Source organism: Notolepis coatsorum, assembly GCF_963971535.1.
Source record: "Notolepis coatsorum genome assembly, chromosome: 6".
NCBI lineage: Eukaryota > Metazoa > Chordata > Actinopteri > Aulopiformes > Paralepididae > Notolepis > Notolepis coatsorum.
The window spans coordinates 13,847,344-13,872,990 of record NC_140170.1 but is presented as its reverse complement, the minus strand read 5'-3'; the positions used below and the strand labels follow the sequence as shown (position 1 = coordinate 13,872,990).

Sequence of the window (25,647 nt, the reverse complement as noted above, 5' to 3'; positions counted from 1 at the left end):
TTTCTCTCTCTCTATTTCTCTATTTTTCTCTCTCTCTCTCTCTCTCTCTCCTCTCTCTCTCTCTCTCTCTCTCTCTCTCTCTCTCTCTCTCTCTCTCCTCTCTCTCTCTCTCTCTCTCTCTCTCTCTCCCCCCCCTGTCCCTTCCATCACATGGCGCGAAATATGTTAGAATCTCACCTTCCGCAGGTGCTGTAGTCAGAGGCCTGGAGTTACGAACTTGTGAAGCACTGCTCGTGCAGCTCCCAGGTGGCAGACTGTGGTTGTACTGTGGTTGTACTGGGCAGCTCCCAGGTGGCAGACTGTGGTTGTACTGTGGTTGTACTGTGGTTGTACTGGGCAGCTCCCAGGTGTCAGACTGTGGTTGTACTGTGGTTGTACTGGGCAGCTCCCAGGTGTCAGACTGTGGTTGTACTGGGCAGCTCCCAGGTGTCAGACTGTGGTTGTACTGGGCAGCTCCCAGGTGTCAGACTGTGGTTGTACTGGGCAGCTCCCAGGTGTCAGACTGTGGTTGTACTGGGCAGCTCCCAGGTGTCAGACTGTGGTTGTACTGGGCAGCTCCCAGGTGGCAGACTGTGGTTGTACTGGGCAGCTCCCAGGTGGCAGACTGTGGTTGTACTGGGCAGCTCCCAGGTGTCAGACTGTGGTTGTACTGGGCAGCTCCCAGGTGTCAGACTGTGGTTGTACTGGGCAGCTCCCAGGTGTCAGACTGTGGTTGTACTGGGCGGCTCCCAGGTGGCAGACTGTGGTTGTACTGGGCAGCTCCCAGGTGGCAGACTGTGGTTGTACTGGGCAGCTCCCAGGTGTCAGACTGTGGTTGTACTGGGCAGCTCCCAGGTGGCAGACTGTGGTTGTACTGGGCAGCTCCCAGGTGTCAGACTGTGGTTGTACTGGGCAGCTCCCAGGGTGTCAGACTGTGGTTGTACTGGGCAGCTCCCAGGTGTGAATGGAACTGTGTGAATGTGAAGCAGGGCGTTCCTGACAAAGAGCATCTGCTCAGCGAACCTACCCTGGGTAAATAAAGGTTAATAAAAATAATATATTCATGCTCCTTCCTCCCTGCTTAAAAAGCTGGATTCTGCGTACCATACTGGATACTGCCATACGTTTTGTAACGGGTGCAGGCTCTCGCACCCACCACTGCACTCTGTATCAGTCTTTAGGATGGTCCTCTCTGTACCAAAGAAGACAATCACACATGTTGATTTTTATCCTGAAGTCATTGCTAGGTAAGCTGCCCTTATATATCTCCAGATTTCTGTCCTTTTATACTTGTTTTTTTTTTTATCATAAATTAAGTCTATGAGAAAATCGTTTTCTGAGCTCTCTCACCTTTTACCAAAACCGCTTTTAATCACTCATTTCTGAACGGATTTCTATGAAATATGTCTTTTCAGCCATGCCAATTTCTTAATTAATAAATAAATAATATGCGGTATATTCAGCACTGCAGTGGCGTCGTGTGGGTAAAATAACTGGGGATGCCAATTTTCTTTAAATTAAAAATGTGTTTTTATTTTTTTTATTAAGTGGGATATTTTCAATGTTTTAGCAAATTTTGATTTAAATTGTATAATTCTCATTTTAAAATGTTTTACCATGGTATGTTTGGTATCCTTTTTTTCAGCACAGCCTCACATATATGACCTGACAGTTAGTTTTCATATTGTATAATACTGTATATACTGTATACTGCATAATTTACAACACAAAACACAAAATCGGATTGAGAAAATGTGTTATTTTTACTATGAACCAATGCAAACATATTCAATCAAGCATATAAAACAGTGGAAATGCACCCTCAGGTAGCATATTTACATAAACAAAAGAGAACAGAACAGAATTCAATTTACAAATCATTATTTTCTCCATACACAGGTAATAAACACAGACGAAATTTTTATTCTCAACTGGAAATTATCACCAGCATGTTTTTTACAAAAAAAAGTAAAAGAAATCTGTTTTACAGTAAAAAGGTAAAAAATAAGTAAAGTGGGATATTCAATATATATATATATATACAGTACACATATGACTAGAGTGCATTCATATAGAGTGCAGGATGCCTGAGACACTACACACGTGTGTACGTACGTGTGTGTGTGTGTGTGTGTGTGTGTGTGTGAGAATGCACCTGTGACTGCGTCCCCGACCGCCAAGAACCTTGGTGTTGTCCTTGACGACCAGTTGAACTTCTCTGCTCACATCGCAGCGACGACCAGAACCTGCCGATTCCTCCTGAGCAACGACAGAAGGATCCGCCCCTTCCTGACAAAAGAAGCCACCCAACTCCTCGTCCAATCAACAGTCATCTCCCGCCTCGACTACTGCAACGCACTGCTCGCTGGCCTCCCGGCCACTGCCACCAAGCCTCTTCAACTCATTCAGAACGCAGCGGCCCGCCTGATCTCAAACATACCGAAGTCGGCCCATGTCACCCCACTTCTTACTAGGGACCTGCACTGGCTCCCCATTGCTGCACGTATCCGCTTCAAGGCCCTCAACCTAGCATACCGTGCAGCAAAGGGAACCGCTCCCGCCTACCTCCGGTTAATGGTCTCTAACTACACACCCTCAAGACCCCTACGCTCTGCATCTTCTAACTACACACCCTCAAGACCCCTACGCTCTGCATCTTCTGGCCGCCTCAGACCTACTCCTATCCGAGCTCCGGGAGGGTCATCAAAGAGAAGTCGCCTATTCTCAGTCCTTGCCCCACAATGGTGGAATGAACTACCCACCCCAGTTAGGACAGCCGAATCACGTCCAATCTTTCGCCGTCGACTAAAGACGCACTTCTTCAACCATTATCTGAATAAAAAAAAAAAAAAAAAAAAAAAAAAACGAACTATAACGATAGGTTATGACTATAACCAAGTTCTGTTAATAATGGTGACGCTCGGCATCACTACTGCACTGTACCTCGCATGTGCACGCGCACTGAATAAAGACCACAATGTACCTTTATATCCCAATATTCGTCTGACCACACCCCTATCAGCTTACCTACATAAGCAGGGGTGGGGCCACATACTCGCCTCCTTCCCAAGCTTTCACCACAAGGTGAGATCAAGGGCAGCAGCGGCGTCTGATGCCGAGCGTCACCATTACTAACAGAACTTGGTTATAGTCATAACCTATCGTTCTGTATCGTAATGGGCTCCGCTCGGCATCACTACTGCACAAGGGAGGCCGAGCGAGAGCCATCGGCCGACAAATACACCCCGCTGAGGCCCCCCACAACCATCAGATCAGGGAGGACCGAGCCCCCCCGACCCCCCCTAATGGAGGGCACCCCCCCTATTGGAGGTTCCCGGGAGGGCGACGGACCCGACCGTGCGAAGAGGCACTCAAGCAACTCAACGCACAGGGTGAGCAGACCGTGGCCTGCCCCCACGACTACACACACGCACAACCCGCATGCCACTCGGGAACGAACGGAGGGAACAACCTCGTTACTGCCCCCAGAATCACGGGGTCAAGAGCAAACCCAACCCCGTGGCAAGGCCGTAGCAGCGGAGCGCGAAGGAAGACCCAGACCCACTGAAGGGACTGGATCCCCTGGAAAACGGGGGCCCGGAGAGGTCAATGATGCCAGGCATCAAGACCCCACCAGGCGGTCACTTAGTGACACCGCCCCCCACATCGCCAGCGTATTCGGATAAGGCCCCTCCAAGAGCGGGCCCTTTCCCCCCAATAGCACACCGCCTGGCACTCTGACCCTGCAGAACAGGCTGTCAGCATGGCCGTAAGCACACAAAAAAGGTTAACCAACGGAAGCAGGCAGCGCACCGTGGAAAACCAGGCAACAGGCTGTAACCTGAGCCTGGAGCACTGCGGACGAGACAGGCGCCAAAGGAGTTAGCTGAGAACAGCCCCCCCCCCAGCGGAAGGGGCATATGCTGGCGTTGTTGCATGACCAAGCCTCCATTTAAAAAAAAAAAACCACCCAGAGGGGTTGAGGCAGAGAAGGCTGACATAATTGGCAGACGTCATGAACGTGCAGGGGCACCCTCAACAGGGTAACCCGGGAGTTGACACTGCTCCAACACACCAGGGAATCAACCACCTTGTCGTTACCCAATGCGGTGGTTGTTCCAATAACCCCTCAAGAAAAAACTCCAAAACACACCTGCGGGTACACACTGGCTATACCGCAGTACAAGTGTTTCAGTTTTCAAAAAAGGGTTATCCCAGGCCTACGGGTCGACGAAACATTACTTCGGACCGGGCCCGGCGATACGGGAAGCACAGGGTCACCAGAGGAGGTCAAAGACCACCCCAACAGGCCCCTCTTCGCCATGCGTGAGAGAGGAGCGAAAAGAATGGAGAACCAGCCCCAAGCACACCGTACTTGGTATTCCCAGGCGGTCTCCCACCAAGTACTAACCAGGACCAACCTGCGTAGTGGCCAAGATCTGACGAGATCGAGCGTGTACAGGTTGGCATGGCCGTAAGCCATTACGACAGTGCAGAGTACAAAATGTACCCAACCAGGGTCTCCATAGCGCTTAACCCTGTGACACCCGGACCGACCTGGCATTTTTCCCCCTGAAAAAAGCCCAAGTCCCTCAGGGTACCAGAACAGCAGATCTGCATGCCCGGTGGACAACGGGTTTAACTGATCCGGACCAGCGTGACCAGAACCAGTCCCGTGCCCTAACCACGCCGACATGCCTACTCCAGGAGAAGGGGCAGATATGCGTGTTGATCTTAAACATGAAAAGAAGGCGGCACCCAGACGTTCGGTGCGAACCGCGCCCGGTGGCCCACCCCCAGGGCGTGAGACCCCTCTACATATGTTCAGATCCATTCCTTCATCATCCCCCAAATATGAACGAGAATCCGTCGACAACCAACACAGGTCGTCGGAAGAGGAAAAACCTCCATCCCAGTTGCTTTATAAAAACGCTGTTTTAACCTCAAGCAACCAAGGCGTGCCAGTCATTCGCCTGATCTTCAACAGAACACCCCGAGCTAGCACTATGCGTGCGTCGGGACACAACCACATCAATGAACAGGCTATTTAGACCTGTCATTGAATCCCCAAGGCGCCCAGGGGAACGACAAGAGGGGTGTGGTGCTTCCTAACTCCAACTCTTTTTAATAACAAAGAAGGAAGCACCAACAGCATGTATCCCAGTCTACACAGCCGGGGGTAAATTTTTTTTACATTTTTACATTCCACCACCCTCCCATAGGGAGGAGACGGAAATCCCCAGAGAGACTTCCCACGCGAGCTGTACAGATTGAAAAGAACATATTGCAACATTGAGCCATGTAAAATTTTGGTTTTAGGGCTCTCCGGGGAGGAGGCACTGAACCCTTACACTCAATCGAATCGAATCGAATACACACACAATAGAGTAGGACTCCTTTTTGAGGTTCCACTCACCTTGACAATCTGAGGAGGAGGCTCTGCACTCTGAGGAGGCTCCCTCACATGGAAGGAGAGTCCTAACTCACAGAAGGCCCGAACAGGAGCTTCGTGAGGAGGAGCCCTGACCACCTCCCGAAACAGATCCATCATATGGACCCGAACAGCTCACGGAAGTCCTACCAACAGAGACGCGCACAGTGACGTACTCTATGGCGGGCGAATTTCTGCGGTGCACACGCCCAATATTCCAGGGCGTGGGACCAGGAAACTCCCCCCCCCTCTTACCCTGTAACGTGCCGAACAGCAACGTGACAGGAACCTTGAAGGACAGGAGGTTTTAACCCCTGCCCATCAAAGAAGGGGAGAAAAGGATTACCAGTTCACCCCTTTACGACCCCACACCCATGATACGATGTAATGACAAAAAAGAGTATGACGCAGTCATAGTCAGCTCCATGAAGCGTCTAACAGCTTCACACAGCGCATGTGCTAACCTGCTATCTGATTTTTACTAAGGAAAAAACACAGAATAGAGAGGGCCCTCTCAAGAGCCCCGGTACCAGACTTACACATGTGCTTCTGTGGCCAACCCAACCCAGTTGTAGGTCACACGACACACACAACCCATTATCACCTACAAAAAATGGCAAAAACACTCTACAGAGGAACGCCGTTTTTCATAATGAGAGAATACATAATTCTCGATTAGTATCGGCCACAGGCCTTGCTAAGCACACACGAAAAGTGACCAAACAATCTTTTCTTTTAGGAAAATACAGTTCCTCAAGCAGTTTTAGCACAACCTCAGCAATCAAGCTAAGGGTTACATCTTATCCCACCACACAGTGACACAATATATTGTAACAACATGTCTGAGAGGAGGCTGAGGAAGTCCCCAGGGAACCGGGGGGAAAACACCCCTCCTACTTTACCCTTAATACGGCCAGTCGAACAGGTAACCTGTTAATATGTGAACACACTGTTCATTGTCATTACAGGCTGAGAAAAGAATTCATTCTTCACTCATATGCAGTGTTGTGCTAGTTACTGAAAAATAGTAACTCAGTTACTTTACTAGTTACTTCATTTCAAAGTAACTTCGTTACTGTACTAGTTACTTACACCCAAAAGTAATGAGTTACTGTGAAAAGTAACTATTTAGTTATTTAAAAAAAAAGATAAAAAAAAAAAGATTGCTCCCGAGTCCCATGCCCTATAGTACTCAAAATCGGTTGATCAACTTGACAGTTTCCATTCACATCACCGAACTCTGCTAAGCAATGTGGTCTAGATACAAACACAAATCTGACACAAACAAATGTTGTCCCGAGTCATATAATAAGAAGTGCGCCGGTTGAAGGAACAGCCTTGATGTCGCCGGAGCGTTTCATTATAACCATTATAATTCAAGGGTACTACGACTATGCTTGCACCTCATGGTACCAAAGCACCTCAAAGGCGCTTAAAACAAAATTACAAACATCACAAAACAAACTGGTCAGACTACTACTTGACCTGAACCCCAGAACCCACCTCACCCCTGCCCACTTTGACAACCTAGGATGGCTTAGAGTAGACGACAGAGTACAGCAACTTGCAATGGGCCTGGTCTACAAGATACACTATACGACCGGGGTACCCATGTACATGTCAAAATACTTCCCAAAGGTCAGTGAATACCACAACCACTACACCAGAGGAAGCTCAACAAATCATGTAAAACCCAGATTCGGCTCAAACAAGGGACTAAACACGTTTCGCAATTATGCCACAACAATGTGGAACGCCCTTGTACCCAAAGCTAGGGGTAACAGTACTGTATATTTGAATACCGTTTATGTCACAAATGTATCAGTACTAAATACCTATATGTCCCTATGCCATAAATGTCATGTATGTTGTGTATGTCATAAATGTCTATATGAATTGAAAATGGGGGACCCTGATGGAAACAAGACAAACGTCTTTCTCAGGTCTGCATCCCCTTAACAATTGTATGTATTGAGCCGTACTGTATTGTACCCATTCTGCAATCTGTTAAATAAAGTTTTCATTCATTCACCATCTTGCAAGTTGCAACGTTGTTTAAGATATCAATCAAAGCATTGCAACGTTAGTGTTGTGAAGGGCCAGATTAAACCGAATATATATATTTATTTATATATATATATTTAATTGTATTTGTATATTCTCTAATATTCCCTGATATCCCTTGTATATTCCTTGTACAATATGCATTGAATATCCATTCTAGCCTACTGAACATCCCATAATAGTCTCCATTCTACTATTGGTCGAGACCTTGGTGCCAGGCTGCCATACCCCTCAGACCCAGTTCAAACGTACCGCTCAACATGTACGAACAAGTCCTAGTTCCGCGTAGGAATCTGGCTACCGCACCACTAATGGGACTATTTGTTCATAGTGCGTATATATACTGCGCTACTAAAGTAGGACTTTCTTTTCAGTCCAGTTTCTTACCCTCCAATAGAGTCACAGACGTAAAGCCTCCCCGCGACGCCACGTGTGGGAGTAAGGCCAAGTTCGGCTTACCATCGGTATTGAGACATCGTGTATATTAATATTTGAATAGTCATATTTGGCACTATATCGTCGAGTTGGATGTAGTCTATTAAGCTAATAATAGTCTGTTAATATATAGTGCTTCGTGCGGTGAGAATACTACCGTAGTCAGTACCCCATCGTTTCGGGCAGAGAACTGGCTGCTTATCCAGGGTGGTTGACCCCACGTGAAGCTGCACCCGAGGAGCCCCAGAGCCGACGAGCGAGTGGACCTGTATACCGGATTATTCTACTGACGACAGCCCGCCTTCCCCGGCACGGATTATGCTTTGTATACGTTGATTATTCCATGGATAAAGACCCCCGACACTGCCGTGTGTTGGAACCCCCCCCCCTGGAGAGGACGCAAGGTGAGGAGACGCTCTGCAAGACGAGGTCGCTTCACGTCTCTCCTCCGTGGACCGGAGGACGCCGGCCCACAAAGAGTCCACCTGCTTTCATCTGTGGTCCAAGGATCGCCGGCGCATTGAACGGCACTACAGTGGGTTCACCTGGGATACCCTTGGCCGGATGAGGCAGCCGGATTCTACCCCCCCCCCTTCCTACTCCTGTCGGCTTACAAGCGACCGGATTAACCCCCCCTAGTGTATCCAGTCTATAATCATTAAAGTATCATTGCTGCTTTTCCTTAACTATTCCAGGTCGTATATGTACCACCTGCGCCTTCAGAGATTGGACATTCTCTATTGATATACCGACGAATACTCTTGCCATAAAAGTGCATACTAATTCCCATTCATAAATGTGATTGATTTGATTAAGTGCTTGCTCTACACACCATCGCTGTGTAGAAATAAAGACCTATTTCTAATTCGTACATTTGTGTTGGATCCGTTTCATCTACGTGACAGTGTTCATCATAATATATTTATGCCGAGTACTGGGTGGCCGAATATTAAGTACAAAGGTAGTGGTAGTAAGTATCATATCTAGTAATACAGTCAGGGAATTGTACCCCTCAGTTACAATTGGTCCTTCGAGCCGGATGGTAATTAGTGTAATATTAATATAGTGTTATTAATATTGAAATGGCCTATGATGAACACTCCACGAAACGATCCTCCTAACCAACGCCCGCAGCGCGAACGACGGCTCCCTCAGTACTTAGAGGCTTACGCTGTCAGTCAACAACCTAGTCTTCTACTAACAGTAAACGCGGTAAAACTAGAAAGTAAAAGTATGTCTAACCCCAACGCCCAGACTACCCCGACCATAGAGGCCCCTACGGGTTCTAATGTAACTGACCAAGTTCACGGTGGGGACCAGTGGGAACCAGACATGACTTCACACCCCGCCAGTACTGAAGAAGTAGTCCCCGATGAGTCCCGGGAGGAATACAACGCTACCGAGAGAGAACTCGGCACGGAAGAAGACGGGGAGAGCACCGTGGAGATAGAGCTCCAAGGCTCCGCAAGGAGTACCCCGAGGGAAGGCTCCCCTATACAACCGCCTTCTCCCAGCGAGGCAGAGAGGACCCTACAGCAGGCCTTCCTCATCAGCCTGAACGCCGCTGCTGAACGCGACCGACTGCAGATCCAGCAGCGGAGCGAAGAAGAGCATATACGTCTAGAAATAAGACGCATTCAGAGGGAAGAGAATGTGGCCCGAGACCGAGCAGACAGCCAGCGAGAAGCTGCTGGTGCTCTACGGGACGCAGAGCGCGACAGACAGCAAGCGCAACTAATAGAACAGCTGATCAGACGGACAACACCCACTCCCTCCGCCAGAGGCTCCAGGAACTCGTCTAGACACACCTCCAGGGCGGCATCCCCTAGCCGAGTAAACAACCCTGAACTTGACCAACAGACGAGGTCTATACCCCCCACAGACCACCTCCCCCCACCGGTCCAAGCGAGACCTAGCAACCGGGAAGGAGCAGCATGTCCTGTGGAGAGGCTAAACCAGAGACTACAAGCACTGGATGACCTAACTGAAGACAAAGAGGAAGAGGAGGAGAACCACGCCCGACGACAGCACAGTACTCTACCGGACCAGGAGGTCCGGTACAGCCCAGGCTATACTCCCGCGGAGCTGCGCTACAGACCCCCGACTCTATACACGGGTGAGCACGACGCACGACCCGCACCGAGGAACAGCACCTGGACAAGCGGGCCATGGTACACTGCCGGTACCAGCCCATACCAAGGAGCGGGAGGAGACTCGCCTAGGAGGCCTCTCCCCCAACGCTCGCCGATGTATCCACAGTCAGCGTCATACATTGGCACGCCTATGGTACCCGACTTCACCCAAGAGAACCGGGCCCAGTATACAGAACTCCGCATGTGTCTGGAGACCATGTTGGTGGATGTATTGGATGAACGCCATAAATACGCCATCCTACTGAAGCACTTAAAGGTACCCCGCGCACATAATATAGCGCTCGCCTACGCGACCTCCACCACCCCATACACAGCAGCGCTGGTAGCATTGGACCAGAGGTATGGGCGCATATGGGATTACGTGATCCAGGAGATCCGACACATCGACCGCTTACCCCCAGCAATAGACAATCAAGCACTGGACGACCTGTCCATCAGAGTGCAGTCCCTGGTAGGGATGTTGGGAGCGCAGAGAGAGAAGGGGAGGCATGAACTTTACGCCAACTCAAATGTGGAAAGGATCTTGGAGAAGCTGCCGCCCGCTTGACAGGAGCGTTTTAGGCGACAGAGAGACCACCGAGACCCGAATGGCCCCGAACCGAACCTCCTCGATCTAGCAGACTTCCTGGCGAGAGAAGTCAGCAGCCTACGGCTAGATACATTCGGACGGAGCACCCCTGGCTCCAGAGAAGGAACCAGACGACTAAATGATGGAAGAAGATCGGTGACTGTGATGCACCAATCGGAGTCAGTACCGAGCAGCAGGAGCCACAGTACCCCCTCCAGAACGGAGAAGTGGAAGTGTGCCCCTACTGTGAGAAAGAACACTGGCTAGCGCAATGTGACTCCTTCCCCAAGCTGAACGCGGAGGAAGCAAGTCAATGGATAAAGTCCAACAAGCGCTGTTTTCGCTGTGCGCGCTCACACATGGCAGCCGAATGCCGCTTAAAGAAAAGGTGCACCAAGTGCGATGGAGCCCATCTGGACATACTTCACGACAGTAACAGACGGCGCCCTTCACCCGCACCATCCAGCAGCAAAGCGAGCGTCATGTACATCGATCCCGCCAGCAGCAGTGGAGCCCGAGTACTCCTAAAAGTAGTGCGTGTGACACTAAGCTACCAGAATAAAGTCCTGGACACTTACGCCGTCCTCGATGACGGGTCAGAGAAGACCCTTCTGCTCGCCTCCGCTGCGGCCCAGCTAGGGCTGCGGGGAAGCGAAACCCAAATGACAATTCGGACAATAAGACGAGATTTGAAGACGATAAAGGGCGAGAATGTCTCATTCTCTATCGCAGCAAGCGGCCAGCCTGAGCGACGGTACCAGATTACAGACGCTTTCACCAGCCAAGAAATAGGACTGTCGCGGTACACATACCCCGTCGCCAAGCTGATGGAGAAATATGCACATCTGCGCAAGTTACCGATCCCGCTCATAGACAATGCTATGCCGACCCTGTTGATAGGCTCCGACCATGCAGACCTCATTGTCCCGATAGACCGGGTTCATACCGGACCCCGAGGCTGTCCTGCAGCAGTCGAGACCCGTTTGGGATGGACTCTCCAAGGCCCGCTCGCCAAATCTCTCAACCGAAGTACAGCCACTAGATGTCTCCACTCCCGAGTCACGGAGGGAGAAACCGCACTCCTGCAACACGTAGAGCGGCTATGGACCTTGGAACAAATGCCCTTTAAGAACGGAAAGAAAGACATTCGCTCTAAAGATGACATTTACGCCATTCACCTCCTCGAGACAGGGACCAAGAGAGTCCCGGTCAACGGCGTGTTGAGATACGCCACGCCACTTCTGCGGCGAGAAGGAATGCCTACTTTCCACGCCAAGACAGACGCCACAGAACGGTACCTGCTGAACACGGAGCGGCGCTTAGCCAAGAACCCCGCCCAAGAGAGTGTATACCGCGCTGAGATTGAGAAGCTCATCACAGCGGGACACGTCACAAAGATGGACATTAAAGAGGCTGACCAGACCACTGAATCGTGGTACGTGCCTCACCACAAGGTCCATCACAACGGTAAAGACCGCATAGTATTTAACTGCAGCTACCAGATCGGATCCCAAAATCTGAATAAAGAGTTACTGCCCGGTCCCACACTCGGCCCCTCCCTACTCTGCGTTCTACTCCGCTTCCGCCAGGAAAAGGTGGCCATCAGCGGGGACATTAAAGGAATGTTCCTGCAGGTGAGATTAGTAGAGGAGGACAAGCCCCTGTTGCGGTTCCTATGGAGAGAGAAGCCAGGAGATGAGCACCCAGCCATCTACCAATGGGAAGTCCTCCCCTTCGGAACGACTTGCAGCCCCTGCTGTGCTACATTTGCACTACAGAAACATGTAGCAGAGGACCCAGCAGCGGACGAAGAGGTCCGACACAGCGTAAAGAACAGCTTCTACGTAGACAACTGTCTACAAAGCCTTTCAACCCAGGAAGAAGCCGAGGCTCTCCTGATTAAACTCCGCGCCTCATTGATCAAAGGCGGCTTTGATCTCAGGCAGTGGGCCAGCAGCGATCCGCAAGTACTGCGCAGCCTCTCCTCCGAGGACAAGGCAGCCAGCAGCGAGACCTGGATGGCTACAATCCCGGGAGAAGCCCAGGAGATGACCCTGGGATTGGTGTGGCGATTCAAAACAGATTCGCTTCACTACAGACACAAGCCCCTGACTACGGAGCAGGGAAGGCCGGCGGCGGCGCCGACCACCAGACGGAGTGTGTACACAACACTCGCCCGACAATATGACCCGCTAGGATGTATTCTACCGTACACCACCAGGGAAAAAATGATTGTACGAGCATTGTGGGACAAGGACCAGGGCTGGGACGACCCCATTCCCACACACCTTGCATCCACCTGGAGAGAGTGGGAGATGGAGCTCCACTCACTCCCAGGCGTTAATATGCGCCGAAGCTACTTCCCACCCACGGTGAGGCCAGAGACATGTAAAATGGACTTACACGTCTTCAGTGACGCCTCAGAGGTCGCATACGGATCAGTAGCCTACTTGCGGGCCCAAGAAAGGGGGGGAGAGATCTACACAGCATTTGTCCTCGCCCGCTCGAGAATAGCCCCACGCAAGCAACAATCTATCCCACGTCTAGAGCTCTGCGCAGCCCTAGCCGGAGCGCACCTAGCCACGCTCATCCAACGTGAGCTCACCATACCGGTGTCTAGAACAATCCTGTGGTCAGATTCCACGACAGTACTCGCCTGGATCAAATCGGACTCATGCAAGTACAAAGTCTTCGTGGGAGTCAGAGTCACCGAGATTCAAGACTTAACCGAAGAGTTAACCGGAGAAACAGAGTGGCGCTACGTTGATACAAAACAGAACCCAGCTGACGTCATCACCCGGGGAATGCCCCTAGATGACCTCACCCGTCGCAATGTTTACAGTGACGGCCCCGCATTCCTAAGACTCCCGGAAGGACAGTGGCCCATGCCTATCCCGAGGGAAGCCAGTCAGGAGGAGGCTGAGAATAAGAAGCCTGTGTTCTGTGGATTGAGCACTGTTATCTCCGCAGACCCCAACACACTCCTGATGGGGCGGCTAGATCCCGCGTTACCCCAGACAATGTACCGGCCTGAAGAAGCGAACGGCCGACGAATGTGGAGGTACAGCCAAGTATTAGCCGACAAGTTTTGGAGCAGTTTCCTACTGCACTACCTACCGTCTCTACAGACCCGCCAGAAGTGGGTAAAGGAGAGAGACAATTTGACAGAAGGAACAGTCGTCATGATTATTGATCAATCACTGCCCAGAGCTATGTGGCCGGCCGGCCGCGTAAGCAAAGTGATCACCGGTGCCGACGGCAAGGTCCGAGCAGCTGAAGTGCTCGTCCAGGGTCGCACTTACACCCGTCCCGTGGCGAGGCTCATAGAACTGCCCCGACTCCCAGACACAATCGATGATGACCATGACCCTATAACCCTATGACTTTGTGAAGTTGACTGACCCCTACAGCAAACCCTTATGTGTAAATAGACAACGCGATTAATCTGTCTCTGTTTAACTGATTAGGTCTGGGACCAATCAGGGGGTGGCTGTTGTGAAGGGCCAGATTAAACCGAATATATATATTTATATATATATATTTAATTGTATTTGTATATTCTCTAATATTCCCTGATATCCCTTGTATATTCCTTGTACAATATGCATTGAATATCCATTCTAGCCTACTGAACATCCCATAATAGTCTCCATTCTACTATTGGTCGAGACCTTGGTGCCAGGCTGCCATACCCCTCAGACCCAGTTCAAACGTACCGCTCAACATGTACGAACAAGTCCTAGTTCCGCGTAGGAATCTGGCTACCGCACCACTAATGGGACTATTTGTTCATAGTGCGTATATATACTGCGCTACTAAAGTAGGACTTTCTTTTCAGTCCAGTTTCTTACCCTCCAATAGAGTCACAGACGTAAAGCCTCCCCGCGACGCCACGTGTGGGAGTAAGGCCAAGTTCGGCTTACCATCGGTATTGAGACATCGTGTATATTAATATTTGAATAGTCATATTTGGCACTATATCGTCGAGTTGGACGTAGTCTATTAAGCTAATAATAGTCTGTTAATATATAGTGCTTCGTGCGGTGAGAATACTACCGTAGTCAGTACCCCATCGTTTCGGGCAGAGAACTGGCTGCTTATCCAGGGTGGTTGACCCCACGTGAAGCTGCACCCGAGGAGCCCCAGAGCCGACGAGCGAGTGGACCTGTATACCGGATTATTCTACCGACGACAGCCCGCCTTCCCCGGCACGGATTATGCTTTGTATACGTTGATTATTCCATGGATAAAGACCCCCGACACTGCCGTGTGTTGGAACACCCCCCCTGGAGAGGACGCAAGGTGAGGAGACGCTCTGCAAGACGAGGTCGCTTCACGTCTCTCCTCCGTGGACCGGAGGACGCCGGCCCACAAAGAGTCCACCTGCTTTCATCTGTGGTCCAAGGATCGCCGGCGCATTGAACGGCACTACAGTGGGTTCACCTGGGATACCCTTGGCCGGATGAGGCAGCCGGATTCTACCCCCCCCCCTTCCTACTCCTGTCGGCTTACAAGCGACCGGATTAACCCCCCCTAGTGTATCCAGTCTATAATCATTAAAGTATCATTGCTGCTTTTCCTTAACAATTCCAGGTCGTATATGTACCACCTGCGCCTTCAGAGATTGGACATTCTCTATTGATATACCGACGAATACTCTTGCCATAAAAGTGCATACTAATTCCCATTCATAAATGTGATTGATTTGATTAAGTGCTTGCTCTACACACCATCGCTGTGTAGAAATAAAGACCTATTTCTAATTCGTACATTTGTGTTGGATCCGTTTCATCTACGTGACAGTGTTCATCATAATATATTTATGCCGAGTACTGGGTGGCCGAATATTAAGTACAAAGGTAGTGGTAGTAAGTATCATATCTAGTAATACAGTCAGGGAATTGTACCCCTCAGTTACAGTTAGAATAGTTAGGATATCAATTGTGCATGAAAGGACTATATTTATATTGTTTGATTAGTATTATGAGATTCCCTGGCAGATTTCGTACAGTCAAAATCCGTTGATCAACTTGAGTTTCAGTGAACACATTGCACTCACCAAAGGCTGCGGTGGTTGAGATGTAGTAACGTTACGTTAGTCCAGTTGACTCCAGCAGCGCCTCAAACATGTTCTTTATCTCGTTTCCATGTTGTATATTAATTATCTCTCCAAGTAGTTGCTAAATGGTTTGTTAGTTTGTTACTGCGTTCTTTTTATGTGGATTCATAGCGAGCGTTTGTTTTGTTTACAATAGAGAGGGTCTATTTCTTTCCGTAGCCGCATTTCTTGCGCACTTCTGATTGGCCAGTGGCCAGACTCGCCTCGTATCATTCTACGCGGGTGGGGATGAGGATAATAATAATAATAATAATCACTACCGCTCGCTATCAATCTACGCCGTATATAACGCAAATAACGCAGTGACGAACCATTCAGTAATGTAAGTAGCGTTACTGAATTTCAAAAGTAATGCGTTAGAGTACTAGTTGCGGCAAAAAGTAACTTCGTTTCTGTAACGCGTTACTTTGTAACGCGTTAGTCCCAACACTGCTCATATGTCACTAAGCATAGCTTTATAGGTTAGTTTAACCCCCTTAGTTGTGAGTACACGGTACATAAACACACATGCTGTTTCTCAACACAACAAACCAGATCATTTTCACATCTGTAACAAACAACCCGATTTGCATGGAGAAGCTAAATACCAGTGACAAGACAATTCACACATAACTCGCATCGTATCCTAAATGTAGTGCAGCAACACTCGTTTTGGAAAACATCGTTATTTACAAAACATTTAGAAGGGAAAGAAAGAAGAAGTGTTCAAGGTCTGGTCAAGACCCTTCCTACCGTGAGCGCAGATCAAGCAAAACTGCAGTCTCTAACAAGGCACCAATAGTAAACACAGCATTCCTGTGGTGTCGACATGGGCAGCGTCGCCGCTCCATCCCGCCGCTACGGTTACCCTTGTTGACGCAGTCCTCGCTGGCCGGCCTCAGGGTAGGTTCGACTAACATCCTCTGTCAAAGATGACGTCGTAGTCAGAGTGTTTAAAGCATGTTATAGTCTCAGAACGTTCAACAGTGTAGCATTAAGCTAACGGCCGCTCTCGGCCGATAGCAGCAAGCTAACGTTACCTAGCCTAGTGACACAACAGGCTAGCACCTGCAGCTAACAGCTGACTGGCTAACAGGTAGGCCACAACTAGCACGCAAGCTAAGCAGCTATCACCTGAACTTGTATACAACGATATAACAAGCCACACTCAGACAGGCCGCCGTTCCGAAGCCCTCCTCACCTTTTAAGAGAGAAGAGAAACGAGATGTTAACACAGTTTTACAGCGGTGATTTTACCATACATCCGGCGGAGCCAGCACAAGTCCCATCTGGGCTGTAGCCGACTTGAACATGGATTTTCCGATAACGATCATCCATGCCCACATTTCCTCGTTTAGGGTATACTCTCATTTGCATATGAAAGACGGGGCCTATACGGTGACCGAGAAGTACCCACGCGTCCAGAGATCCTGGGATCACCAGTTCTACTGGTCGTGGCCCACTAGTTGCTATAATGGGCTTCAAACCAAGATCCTCCGCGGTCGCCTAAAAAGGCTGAACAAAGGACCCTAATCTGGGGCCGGTTTTCGTAAACATTGTCAGCTAGCCCCCATAGCACTAACAGACAAGTGGTGCTCGCAAGCAAACATTACTCACCAAACCTGGAACCCACCGCTTCCCACAACAGCGGTGCGTCCTACAGTCCAGCTGTGTCGCTGGAGGGTTTTACCCCATCCAGCCGCAGCAAGGAGGACTGCAGTTGGGAGGCATGTAGCGGCGTGAACTCCCAATACGAAAAAACCGGCGGAGGTGTAGAATGATCATCATCTTCCAGACACTCCAGTACGAAGACAATATCGCCGTATTTTCTCGAAAAATAGTGAGAGAGAAAATAAAGATATGATGTCAACGTATCTCTTGTTTTCCAACTTTCTCCTACTAACAACATCGTCAAGTGGGGATCTAACGAAGGCACTTCCTTGTGGTGAAAGCGAAGAAGGAGGCGAGTATGTGGCCCCAGGTAAGCTGATAGGGGTGTGGTCAGATGAATATTGGGATATAAAGGTACATTGTGGTCTTTATTCAGTGCGCGTGCACGTGCGAGGTACAGTGCAGTAGTGATGCCGAGCGGAGCCATTATGATACAGAACTAACCTTACTGTCATGCACTTGTCCTAATATACTAACCTACACTGTAGCACTCAACACTTTGATGAACATTGTTGCTCAGCTGATAGAGTTGTGCCCTTCCTGATGGCTTGTCGTACAGAACTTGTAAGTCGCTTTGGATAAAAGCGTCAGCTAAATGACTAAATGTAAATGTAAATGTGTGTGTGAGAGACACTGCTAATTGTGCCACACAGTAAAACAGTTTCTGTCTATAATGAGACAGAGGGCGACATCGCAGCTCTTCATGCTCATTTCACCATCTATACCATGGAGACCATGTGTATCAACACGAATAAACATGTTGCACTAAACATTGCAATGGGGAATATTCCATTCTGTATATATTGCGTACAAAGTCTGCAAACCTAGTAATAATAAAAAAGCAATAAACATCCATAATAAGTCTCTCACCTGTCTGGGTCATTTCTTGACCTCGACCGGGCTTGGGCACGCCCTGCCCCCCTCGATGTCCCTGGGACCCAGGCAAATCATTGCTGTAGAGGGTGGGCAATTATTTTTCCCATGGGGCCGAATGAGCAACTGAAAATATGTTGGGGGGCCGGGCCAAAATTCTCAATTATGCATAATATACATTTTATTTCTATATAAAAAGCAGTAAATGGCATTGTTTTGACCCCTGGTAAGAGTGTATGATATTATTTGGCAATTAAAAGGTGAGGTTAGCTTTCAAAAATATCATTTATTCAAATAGAATTTATTTCCAAAATGATAAACAAAATGTGAAACATTAATAACAAAGGGCATTTTGAGTTTCATATACTATTGAAACAAGGATTTTCTTAGCTTTCTAAAGACATCACATCATCTTATAGCAAAAATAAACAAGACATGTCACTGAACTGTGTAAAGAAAAGTGTCCCAGTTGTGTAGCCTTTTTTACCTTACATGCCTATATTAAACATTTAATGTTTTCAGAACTGTGCAAAAAAAAGAAAAAAAGATATCAAGTGTCCCATTTCACTTGTTATATTTCCACATTTTAGTGTTCTTCAGTTTTTTTTCTTTTTCATTCAGTGTGATAAATCCAGTCTCTGTTGAGCTTTAACAAGTCCATCAAAGTCAGGTTGCATGTCTGAGGTGGAGATGCGAAGCACAGCTGCCAGATGTTCATCAGTGAGAGAGGATCTGTACCTGGACTTGGTAAACGTCATGACTGAGAATGTCTGTTCACATATGTAGGTGGATCCAAAGAGAACCAACATCTTCTGAGCATGTCTCCTAAGCGTATATTGTGCGTGTGAACGTTGACATGAAAAAAAATTTATTTAAATCTTTTTTATTATTATGTAATCTTTCGCGGACCGGTCAGGCCCGCGGGCCATACAATGCCCAGGTCTGCTATAGACAATGACATGTAAAAATACATTATTTTCAACTTTTATGAACAGAGTTATAACTAAACAAAAGCACTAATAATAATAATTATTATTGTATATTGTATTATATATATATATTTTTTTTTTCATATTTCATATTTCATATTAATTCATATTTTAATAATGGGGAAGCCTGGCTTCCGTTGGCTTCCAGGAGGATTTGCCACTGCAGCACTGTGCATGCTATCATACAGACTATCATATTAATCCTTGTGGGTGTATTCTCACTGGTTTATAATGTATTACTGTATCTACAAATCCTTCTGTTTAATGCAATCGTCATCATAGCCTTCGTTCTAGCTATCTAATCTATGGATGGTGACCAGTGTTAATTTTGTAGCGTGTGTACACAGACGAAAGAGTATCTACGGGGGAGAGCAAGCCTGTGTCTGGGATATAGGTTCCAAGCTAATAAAGTTAGCTATTCTCGCAGCCTAGCCATCCTCTTTAGCCTCCGTCATCTTAAATGTTCTTTTAGTAGAACTCTTCGGCTGCCGAGATAGTAGCGGATTCCGTTCATGGTTATTGGTATAAGCTGTAGTCAAAAGGGAGACCTGGGATGTGGTGTCTAGCCTCTCGTAGCTTGGCGTTTAGTGGGCCATAAACGGTGCAGAGCTTAGCTATCGCCGGAAACGGAAATGGGAAATGCTGCAATAATAACGTGAATTATTCTAAAAGTTATAATTATTTTGTCTCATCTTGTTTTAGTCAACATAAATTAAGAGAGAATTCGTCATGGTTTTTGTAAAGTGCGTCGTCAGTTGTAGTCAACGATATTTAATTAATTATTTAGTCACGTTAGTGTCACATGATCTACATTAACGTGACGTCATACGTTGACGACCATATTTATAATAATTTCAGTTGACAAAATTAACACTGATGGTGACGGAGATGTATTGATGTAGAGTTTCTGACAGTGAACGATTTCATAAGGTGAAGATTTTGAACATCAATTAAAAATAAAAGAAAATGGAAGGCAGACACCGCAATTGTGTATTTTTCAGACGAGAGGGAGTAAGGGACAACATTCTTCTAATATGGAAAACTACAAACAGAATGGCTAACTGGATCGGCTAAGCGAGGGAAGCTATTTTGAAAGAGACAATGTCATTCCTTCTTAGTAGGATGGTGTGAAAATTTAAACACACACACTTGCACTGCTTTAGCTCGGTTTATTTGATGTTTTCTTTCATCTTCGCTGAAACTGATGGTTATAGGCGTGGTGGGATAGGAAGGATATTTATCTAGCCTTGACTGGGAGGCATGTTCTGCAGATTCATTAAGGCTTGTGAGTTGTAACTTTAATCCAAACACGTTACCTTGTATTTGATTGTGCTGTTGTAACCGATTGGAAATATATTCTGTGTTTTTGTGTGAAGAGCTACAGTATCATTGTATTACATGGGTGGAACCGTAATGGGAACTAATGCATACTATACGATCACAACGCTGTTATTGTAATGCTTTTTGGTAACAATAGGTTTGTTTAAAGCATTTTGTGAGGCAGTCTGTTCTGTGATTTGAACAGGTTGTTAACAGTAAATGCACTTGAGCTCAACCTGAACGTCTGCATTATTTTTTCGAACCGAGAGGAGTTACACGTTTGTTGTGTCTGGGCCAAAAGCAAGGGTTTCTCGCTGGCCGAGCCGGGCCTGCTCCAGGTACTCCACCTGACGGTCCAGGACGCCCGCTTGGGCTTGGAGCTGACCCTCAGGGCCTCCACTTGTGCGGCCAAGCCTCGCTTTGTCTCTGTTTCCTCTTCTTTTACCTCGGGGGAGGCGTGTGGGGCGCTTTGTCGCTCCTCTGGGAGCGCCTCTGTCTTTGCCGCCGGTTTCGGCGCGGCGCGGGGCTGTTCTTCGGACATCGTGGGTCTCTCTCTCTCTCGGTCAATCAAGGAAGTGAGTTAGGATGTTGATCCTGTTCGTGACGCCAAATGTAGCAGGGTGGATTATCCCTGCTTTATGGGAGTGGTTGTACACGGCCACCTGGTAGCGGGACGCAGCAGAGCTGAGTCTAGCTGGGTCCCCGACTGTAGGCCAGGAATGTCGAAGTGGAGGTCGAGCAGCAGGAGCGGATGGGGCCTAGGATTAACTGACCTAGGGGTGGTACTCTGGTCCTTCTTGCCCTCCAGGGCGATCAGCAGTAGCTCCCCACACACCTCCACTTCCCCCAATACTTCCTGAACCCTCCCACATCTGATGGCAGTAAGATGGATAATGTTTTCGCTCCCCAAAGCAGTACCCTTCCTTAATGACCTGTAGAGACCTTTAACAATGAACTATAGGCAGGGGTGGGGAAAGGGTTAAATAATAATGAGCATTACCCGGGCAGAAAAGGGTTAAGACAACAGACTCAGTAACAGACACACACAGTGCTCCCATTCAGTGTTCTTTAGTGAAGTCTGATTCAAGTTACAATTAATTACAGTCTGATTCAAGTTATTTACGCCCTGGGCACCTAGTGCTCTCACTCTGTAACACAGACTAAAGTGCTTCCCACACTGGGCTAGACACAGTAACAACACCTTCCCTTTAAGGGTTTATATATACTGTTCCGCTACTCCATAGGTGGGGAGAGAGGGGAGGAAGAGGGAAGGGATAAAGGGGTTACTGAATGGGAATTTTATAAAAGAACACACATATTATTACACTAAAAAAAAATTAACAGTGGGTCCACATTTAGCAAGCGTGCAGTGTAGTGGCGTCCTCTGCTGGGCTGAAGAGGTGGGCCGGCGCGCGTGCTAAATTGTGGTACTCGCCTAAACACAGCTAAACTGTGGGTCGTGTTGAACCCTCCTGCTATGACACCTATACACAGCTAACGCAAGGTGGCCAATGTCTACCACCTGGTCTTCGGCGATGCTCACCTGTTGATTCATTCACAGTGTCTCTGGCACATTAACCAAACGGTAAGCTACCACAGATATTTCTAGGATAACCCGTTGTGGAACTGAGTTTATCCGGCGCATTAATCAAACGCTCAACTACCGCATGTATTTCTGGGATAACCCGTTTTGTAGCTGAGTCTGTTCCTCGCACGCTCGCTCGCTGGTGCTCTCGTTGTAGACGTCCTTCCTCCTCCGTGTAGAACGCCAAAGAGGAAGTTCCTCTCTGCTGCACTTGGCGTTGAACTCATTCTTCCTCGCCTGATGTCCTTCTTGCCCAGCGACCACCACCGCCCCCTGCCGGCACCTGTAGTCCTGTCTCGCTATGAAACGTCAATGTTCTGTAGAAGGGGAATCAAAGAGCAGCAAGTTAATAGTCAATGTCGGGGAGGGGTGATCAAAGAGAACCGCACGTTAAGTGTCCATGTCCGGGTAGGTATGGTCAAGAGCGGTCAACTGGTTACAACGTCCTTGTGAACACAGGAAATGCAAAAGATTAACGTTAGCCACCCTGAATAATAACCAGACATATTCAGGTGGCTACACATGCAATATGATATGTGGACTCCAGTTTAATAAATCCAAACGTAGACCATGTGGTTTAATTTATTCCGCCACTTTGTACCACTTTCTTTTGTAACACTTAATTTTTTTATCATCTTTTATTATCTTTATTTGCTTTTTCTGGTCGCGCAGGACCGACAGAGGGAGAGAGGGAGAACAGGAGGAGAAGAAGGGAAGACATGCGGCATATGGCCACCGGGTCTGGGAAACGAACCCGGGGCGACTCAACACGCTATGTGGTGCTACTGGAGCGCCACTGTAACACTTTCTTTTAGCTCTGTTAGTGAAACGATGCCGCTATCGGCCGTATAGCATACCGGTCCCATATTGCAACGGGTTGTAGATCTAATAACGCATTATCAACAAGAAAGAATTATGCAATTTAAACAAACAACAGGTGAACCAGAGGCAGAGAAAGGCAGAGAAAGGTTGGAGGAGGGAGAAGCCTTTGCAGGGACTAGTATGGAAACAGGTGTGTGACGACCCACCAGTGCCACTGCACAGCAGAGTTTGAAAGTAATTGCAGCGTACAGTAGATATGTTCTCTGACTGTATGCACAAATTGATTGATTGATTGAAAACTTTATTAACAGATTGCAGAATGGGTACAATACAGTACGGCTCAATACACACAATTGTTAAGGGGATGCAGACCAGAGAAAGGCTTTTGTCTTGTTTACATCAGGGTCCCCCATTTTCAATTCATCAGGACATATATGACATACATGACATACAGATAGACAGTACTGTTTAAGAGATCATAAAAAAAAAAATCATTCGAGGGGGGGGGGGGGGGGGGGGGGGGGTTGGACATTTACCGGGGCCAGTTTCGAATTGCAGCCTCCCGTAGGTGCTCTTTGAGAGCAGTTTTGAAGGAGGGTAGGGATTCACATTATTTTACGGCCGTGGGTAGGGCGTCGCTCCACATTGATGTGGCATAATTGCAAAACGTGTTTAGTCCCTTGTTTGAGCCGAATCTGGGTGAAAGAAAAACATTTGAAAACGAGACCCATTGTTTTGCATATTAACTTGACACAAAGGTAAATTAGCGGATTGTGTTTTGTTATTTGATGATTCGTTGATTGATTGATTGATTGATTGATTGGCTTGATATGTTATTTCAGACAAATGGGGGCCTCTTGACAGCTTATTCCCTGGCTGCTTTTTGTTGCCAGTCCGCCCCTGCTGTAGTTTAGTCACGCGGGCGGGGATTACTGACGGATTACTCTGGTGGACTCTGTGTTGACAGGAGGAATTTGGGGTTAAGAGATGGTTTGGAAGTCTTCAATCCCTTCCCCCATTTTAGACAGTTTTAGCAACAATAGTTACATTTTTAACAAATTGATTGATGTACAGTAAGGGTTCCAGGCCTCCCTCACTCCCCGCCCACTTCACATCCTCTATGTTAGGGGTGGAGTCGACATGGGGGTAAAGTACTGTACTATTTGTACTCATTGACAGATTTATACATCTTTAATAAGCGGTTCCCTTTGGGGAAAACTGCCAAGAGACAGTATCTCGTCACTTAAAGAGACAGTATCTCATCACTTAAAGGGACAGTATCTCGTCACTTAAAGGGACAGTATCTCGTCACTTAAAGGGACAGTGTCTCGTCACTTAAAGGGACAGTGTCTCGTCACTTAAAGGGACAGTCTCTCGTCACTTAAAGGGACAGTGTCTCGTCACTTAAAGGGACAGTGTCTCGTCACTTAAAGGGACAGTATCTCGTCACTTAAAGGGACAGTGTCTCGTCACTTAAAGGGACAGTGTCTCGTCACTTAAAGGGACAGTGTCTCATCACTTAAAGGGACAGTGTCTCGTCACTTAAAGGGACAGTGTCTCGTCACTTAAAGGGACAGTGTCTCATCACTTAAACTTTAAGTGATGAGACACTGTCCCTTTAAGTGATGAGACACTGTCCCTTTAAGTCTTAAAGGGACAGTGTCTCATCACTTAAAGCAGGGCTGTACAGTGCGATATATATGTTGCACGTGCGACACTGACGTCAGTTTGTGCGATGAAAGGATTGACTTCAATAGCACTGGTGCGATGGCCCGCGATGGCCCGCTATCCACTTGGTACTTGTAGTCTTGTGCGATTAAATACAATGTCCCTTCTGCGTAAGACTCCATATATCAAACACCAAATCCAATAATCCCTAGCGAACAATATCCCGCGAGTTGCGAGCAGTGACTCATATCCGCTCGGCTCAGCTCACAACACAGCAGGTGAGCAGGACTCGTCTCAGCAGCGTTTGGAACGCGGACATTGAAACAGAGCTAGTGGATAGTGTTGTCGCGACCCAAAACAAATCCCTGCTGTTTTATTCGGCAACGGGTCAAATGCATATAACATGCTTTGCAATCCTCGCGTCATAAAGTCCGAAATGAACATTACGTTAGCATGAGCTAACAACAAGCTGTTCATAGCCATATTTATATAGAGAGAACAGCAGACGGGCAGAGTGAGGAGGAGGGGGCAGACATTCTCCCTTCTCTGTGTGTGTGTGTGTGTGTGTGCGTTTGGAAAGATCACATGAAGTCAGACGAGTATATTATATTGATAGTAAATGTACTGAGGGTGGACAGATAATGTTGATATTTAAACATAAAAAATACAATACAAATTAAATGTATTCATGATCATGCAACATAAAACGGTTGCGTGTTGTGAGTTCCAAAACATTTAACTTAAAGTTTAAAGCTCAATATATCAAAACGTGGAGGTCTATGTGTATTAAAAACAATAGATTGTTTTTCCTTTAAAAGTCTGGAAGAGGTCAAAAATAAAAATGTCAAATGATATTTCCGTTGCCTTTTTTGAGTTGATCTAAATGTTACTGATTGTGTTAAATGGGCTTATGTTATGATATCGTCTCATATCGATTGCAGGCACCTGCATCGTATCATATCGTGGCATATATCAGCAAATATCGTATTGT

At 47.6% G+C, this 25,647-nt stretch overlaps 1 protein-coding gene across 1 annotated transcript in view; it reads right to left on the bottom strand.

The window, feature by feature from the left end:
• Window positions 1-21,122, bottom strand: part of LOC311229381 (collagen alpha-1(VII) chain-like) — a gene marked incomplete at its 5' end in the record, with an annotated part of 170,676 nt that extends 149,554 nt beyond the window's left edge. The window contains one exon of the mRNA XM_084315469.1: window positions 20,929-21,122. Coding sequence (XP_084171595.1) covers window positions 20,929-21,122 — 194 coding nt within the window. The remainder of the gene's footprint in view (window positions 1-20,928) is intronic.
• Between the last annotated feature and the right edge of the window lie 4,525 nt (window positions 21,123-25,647).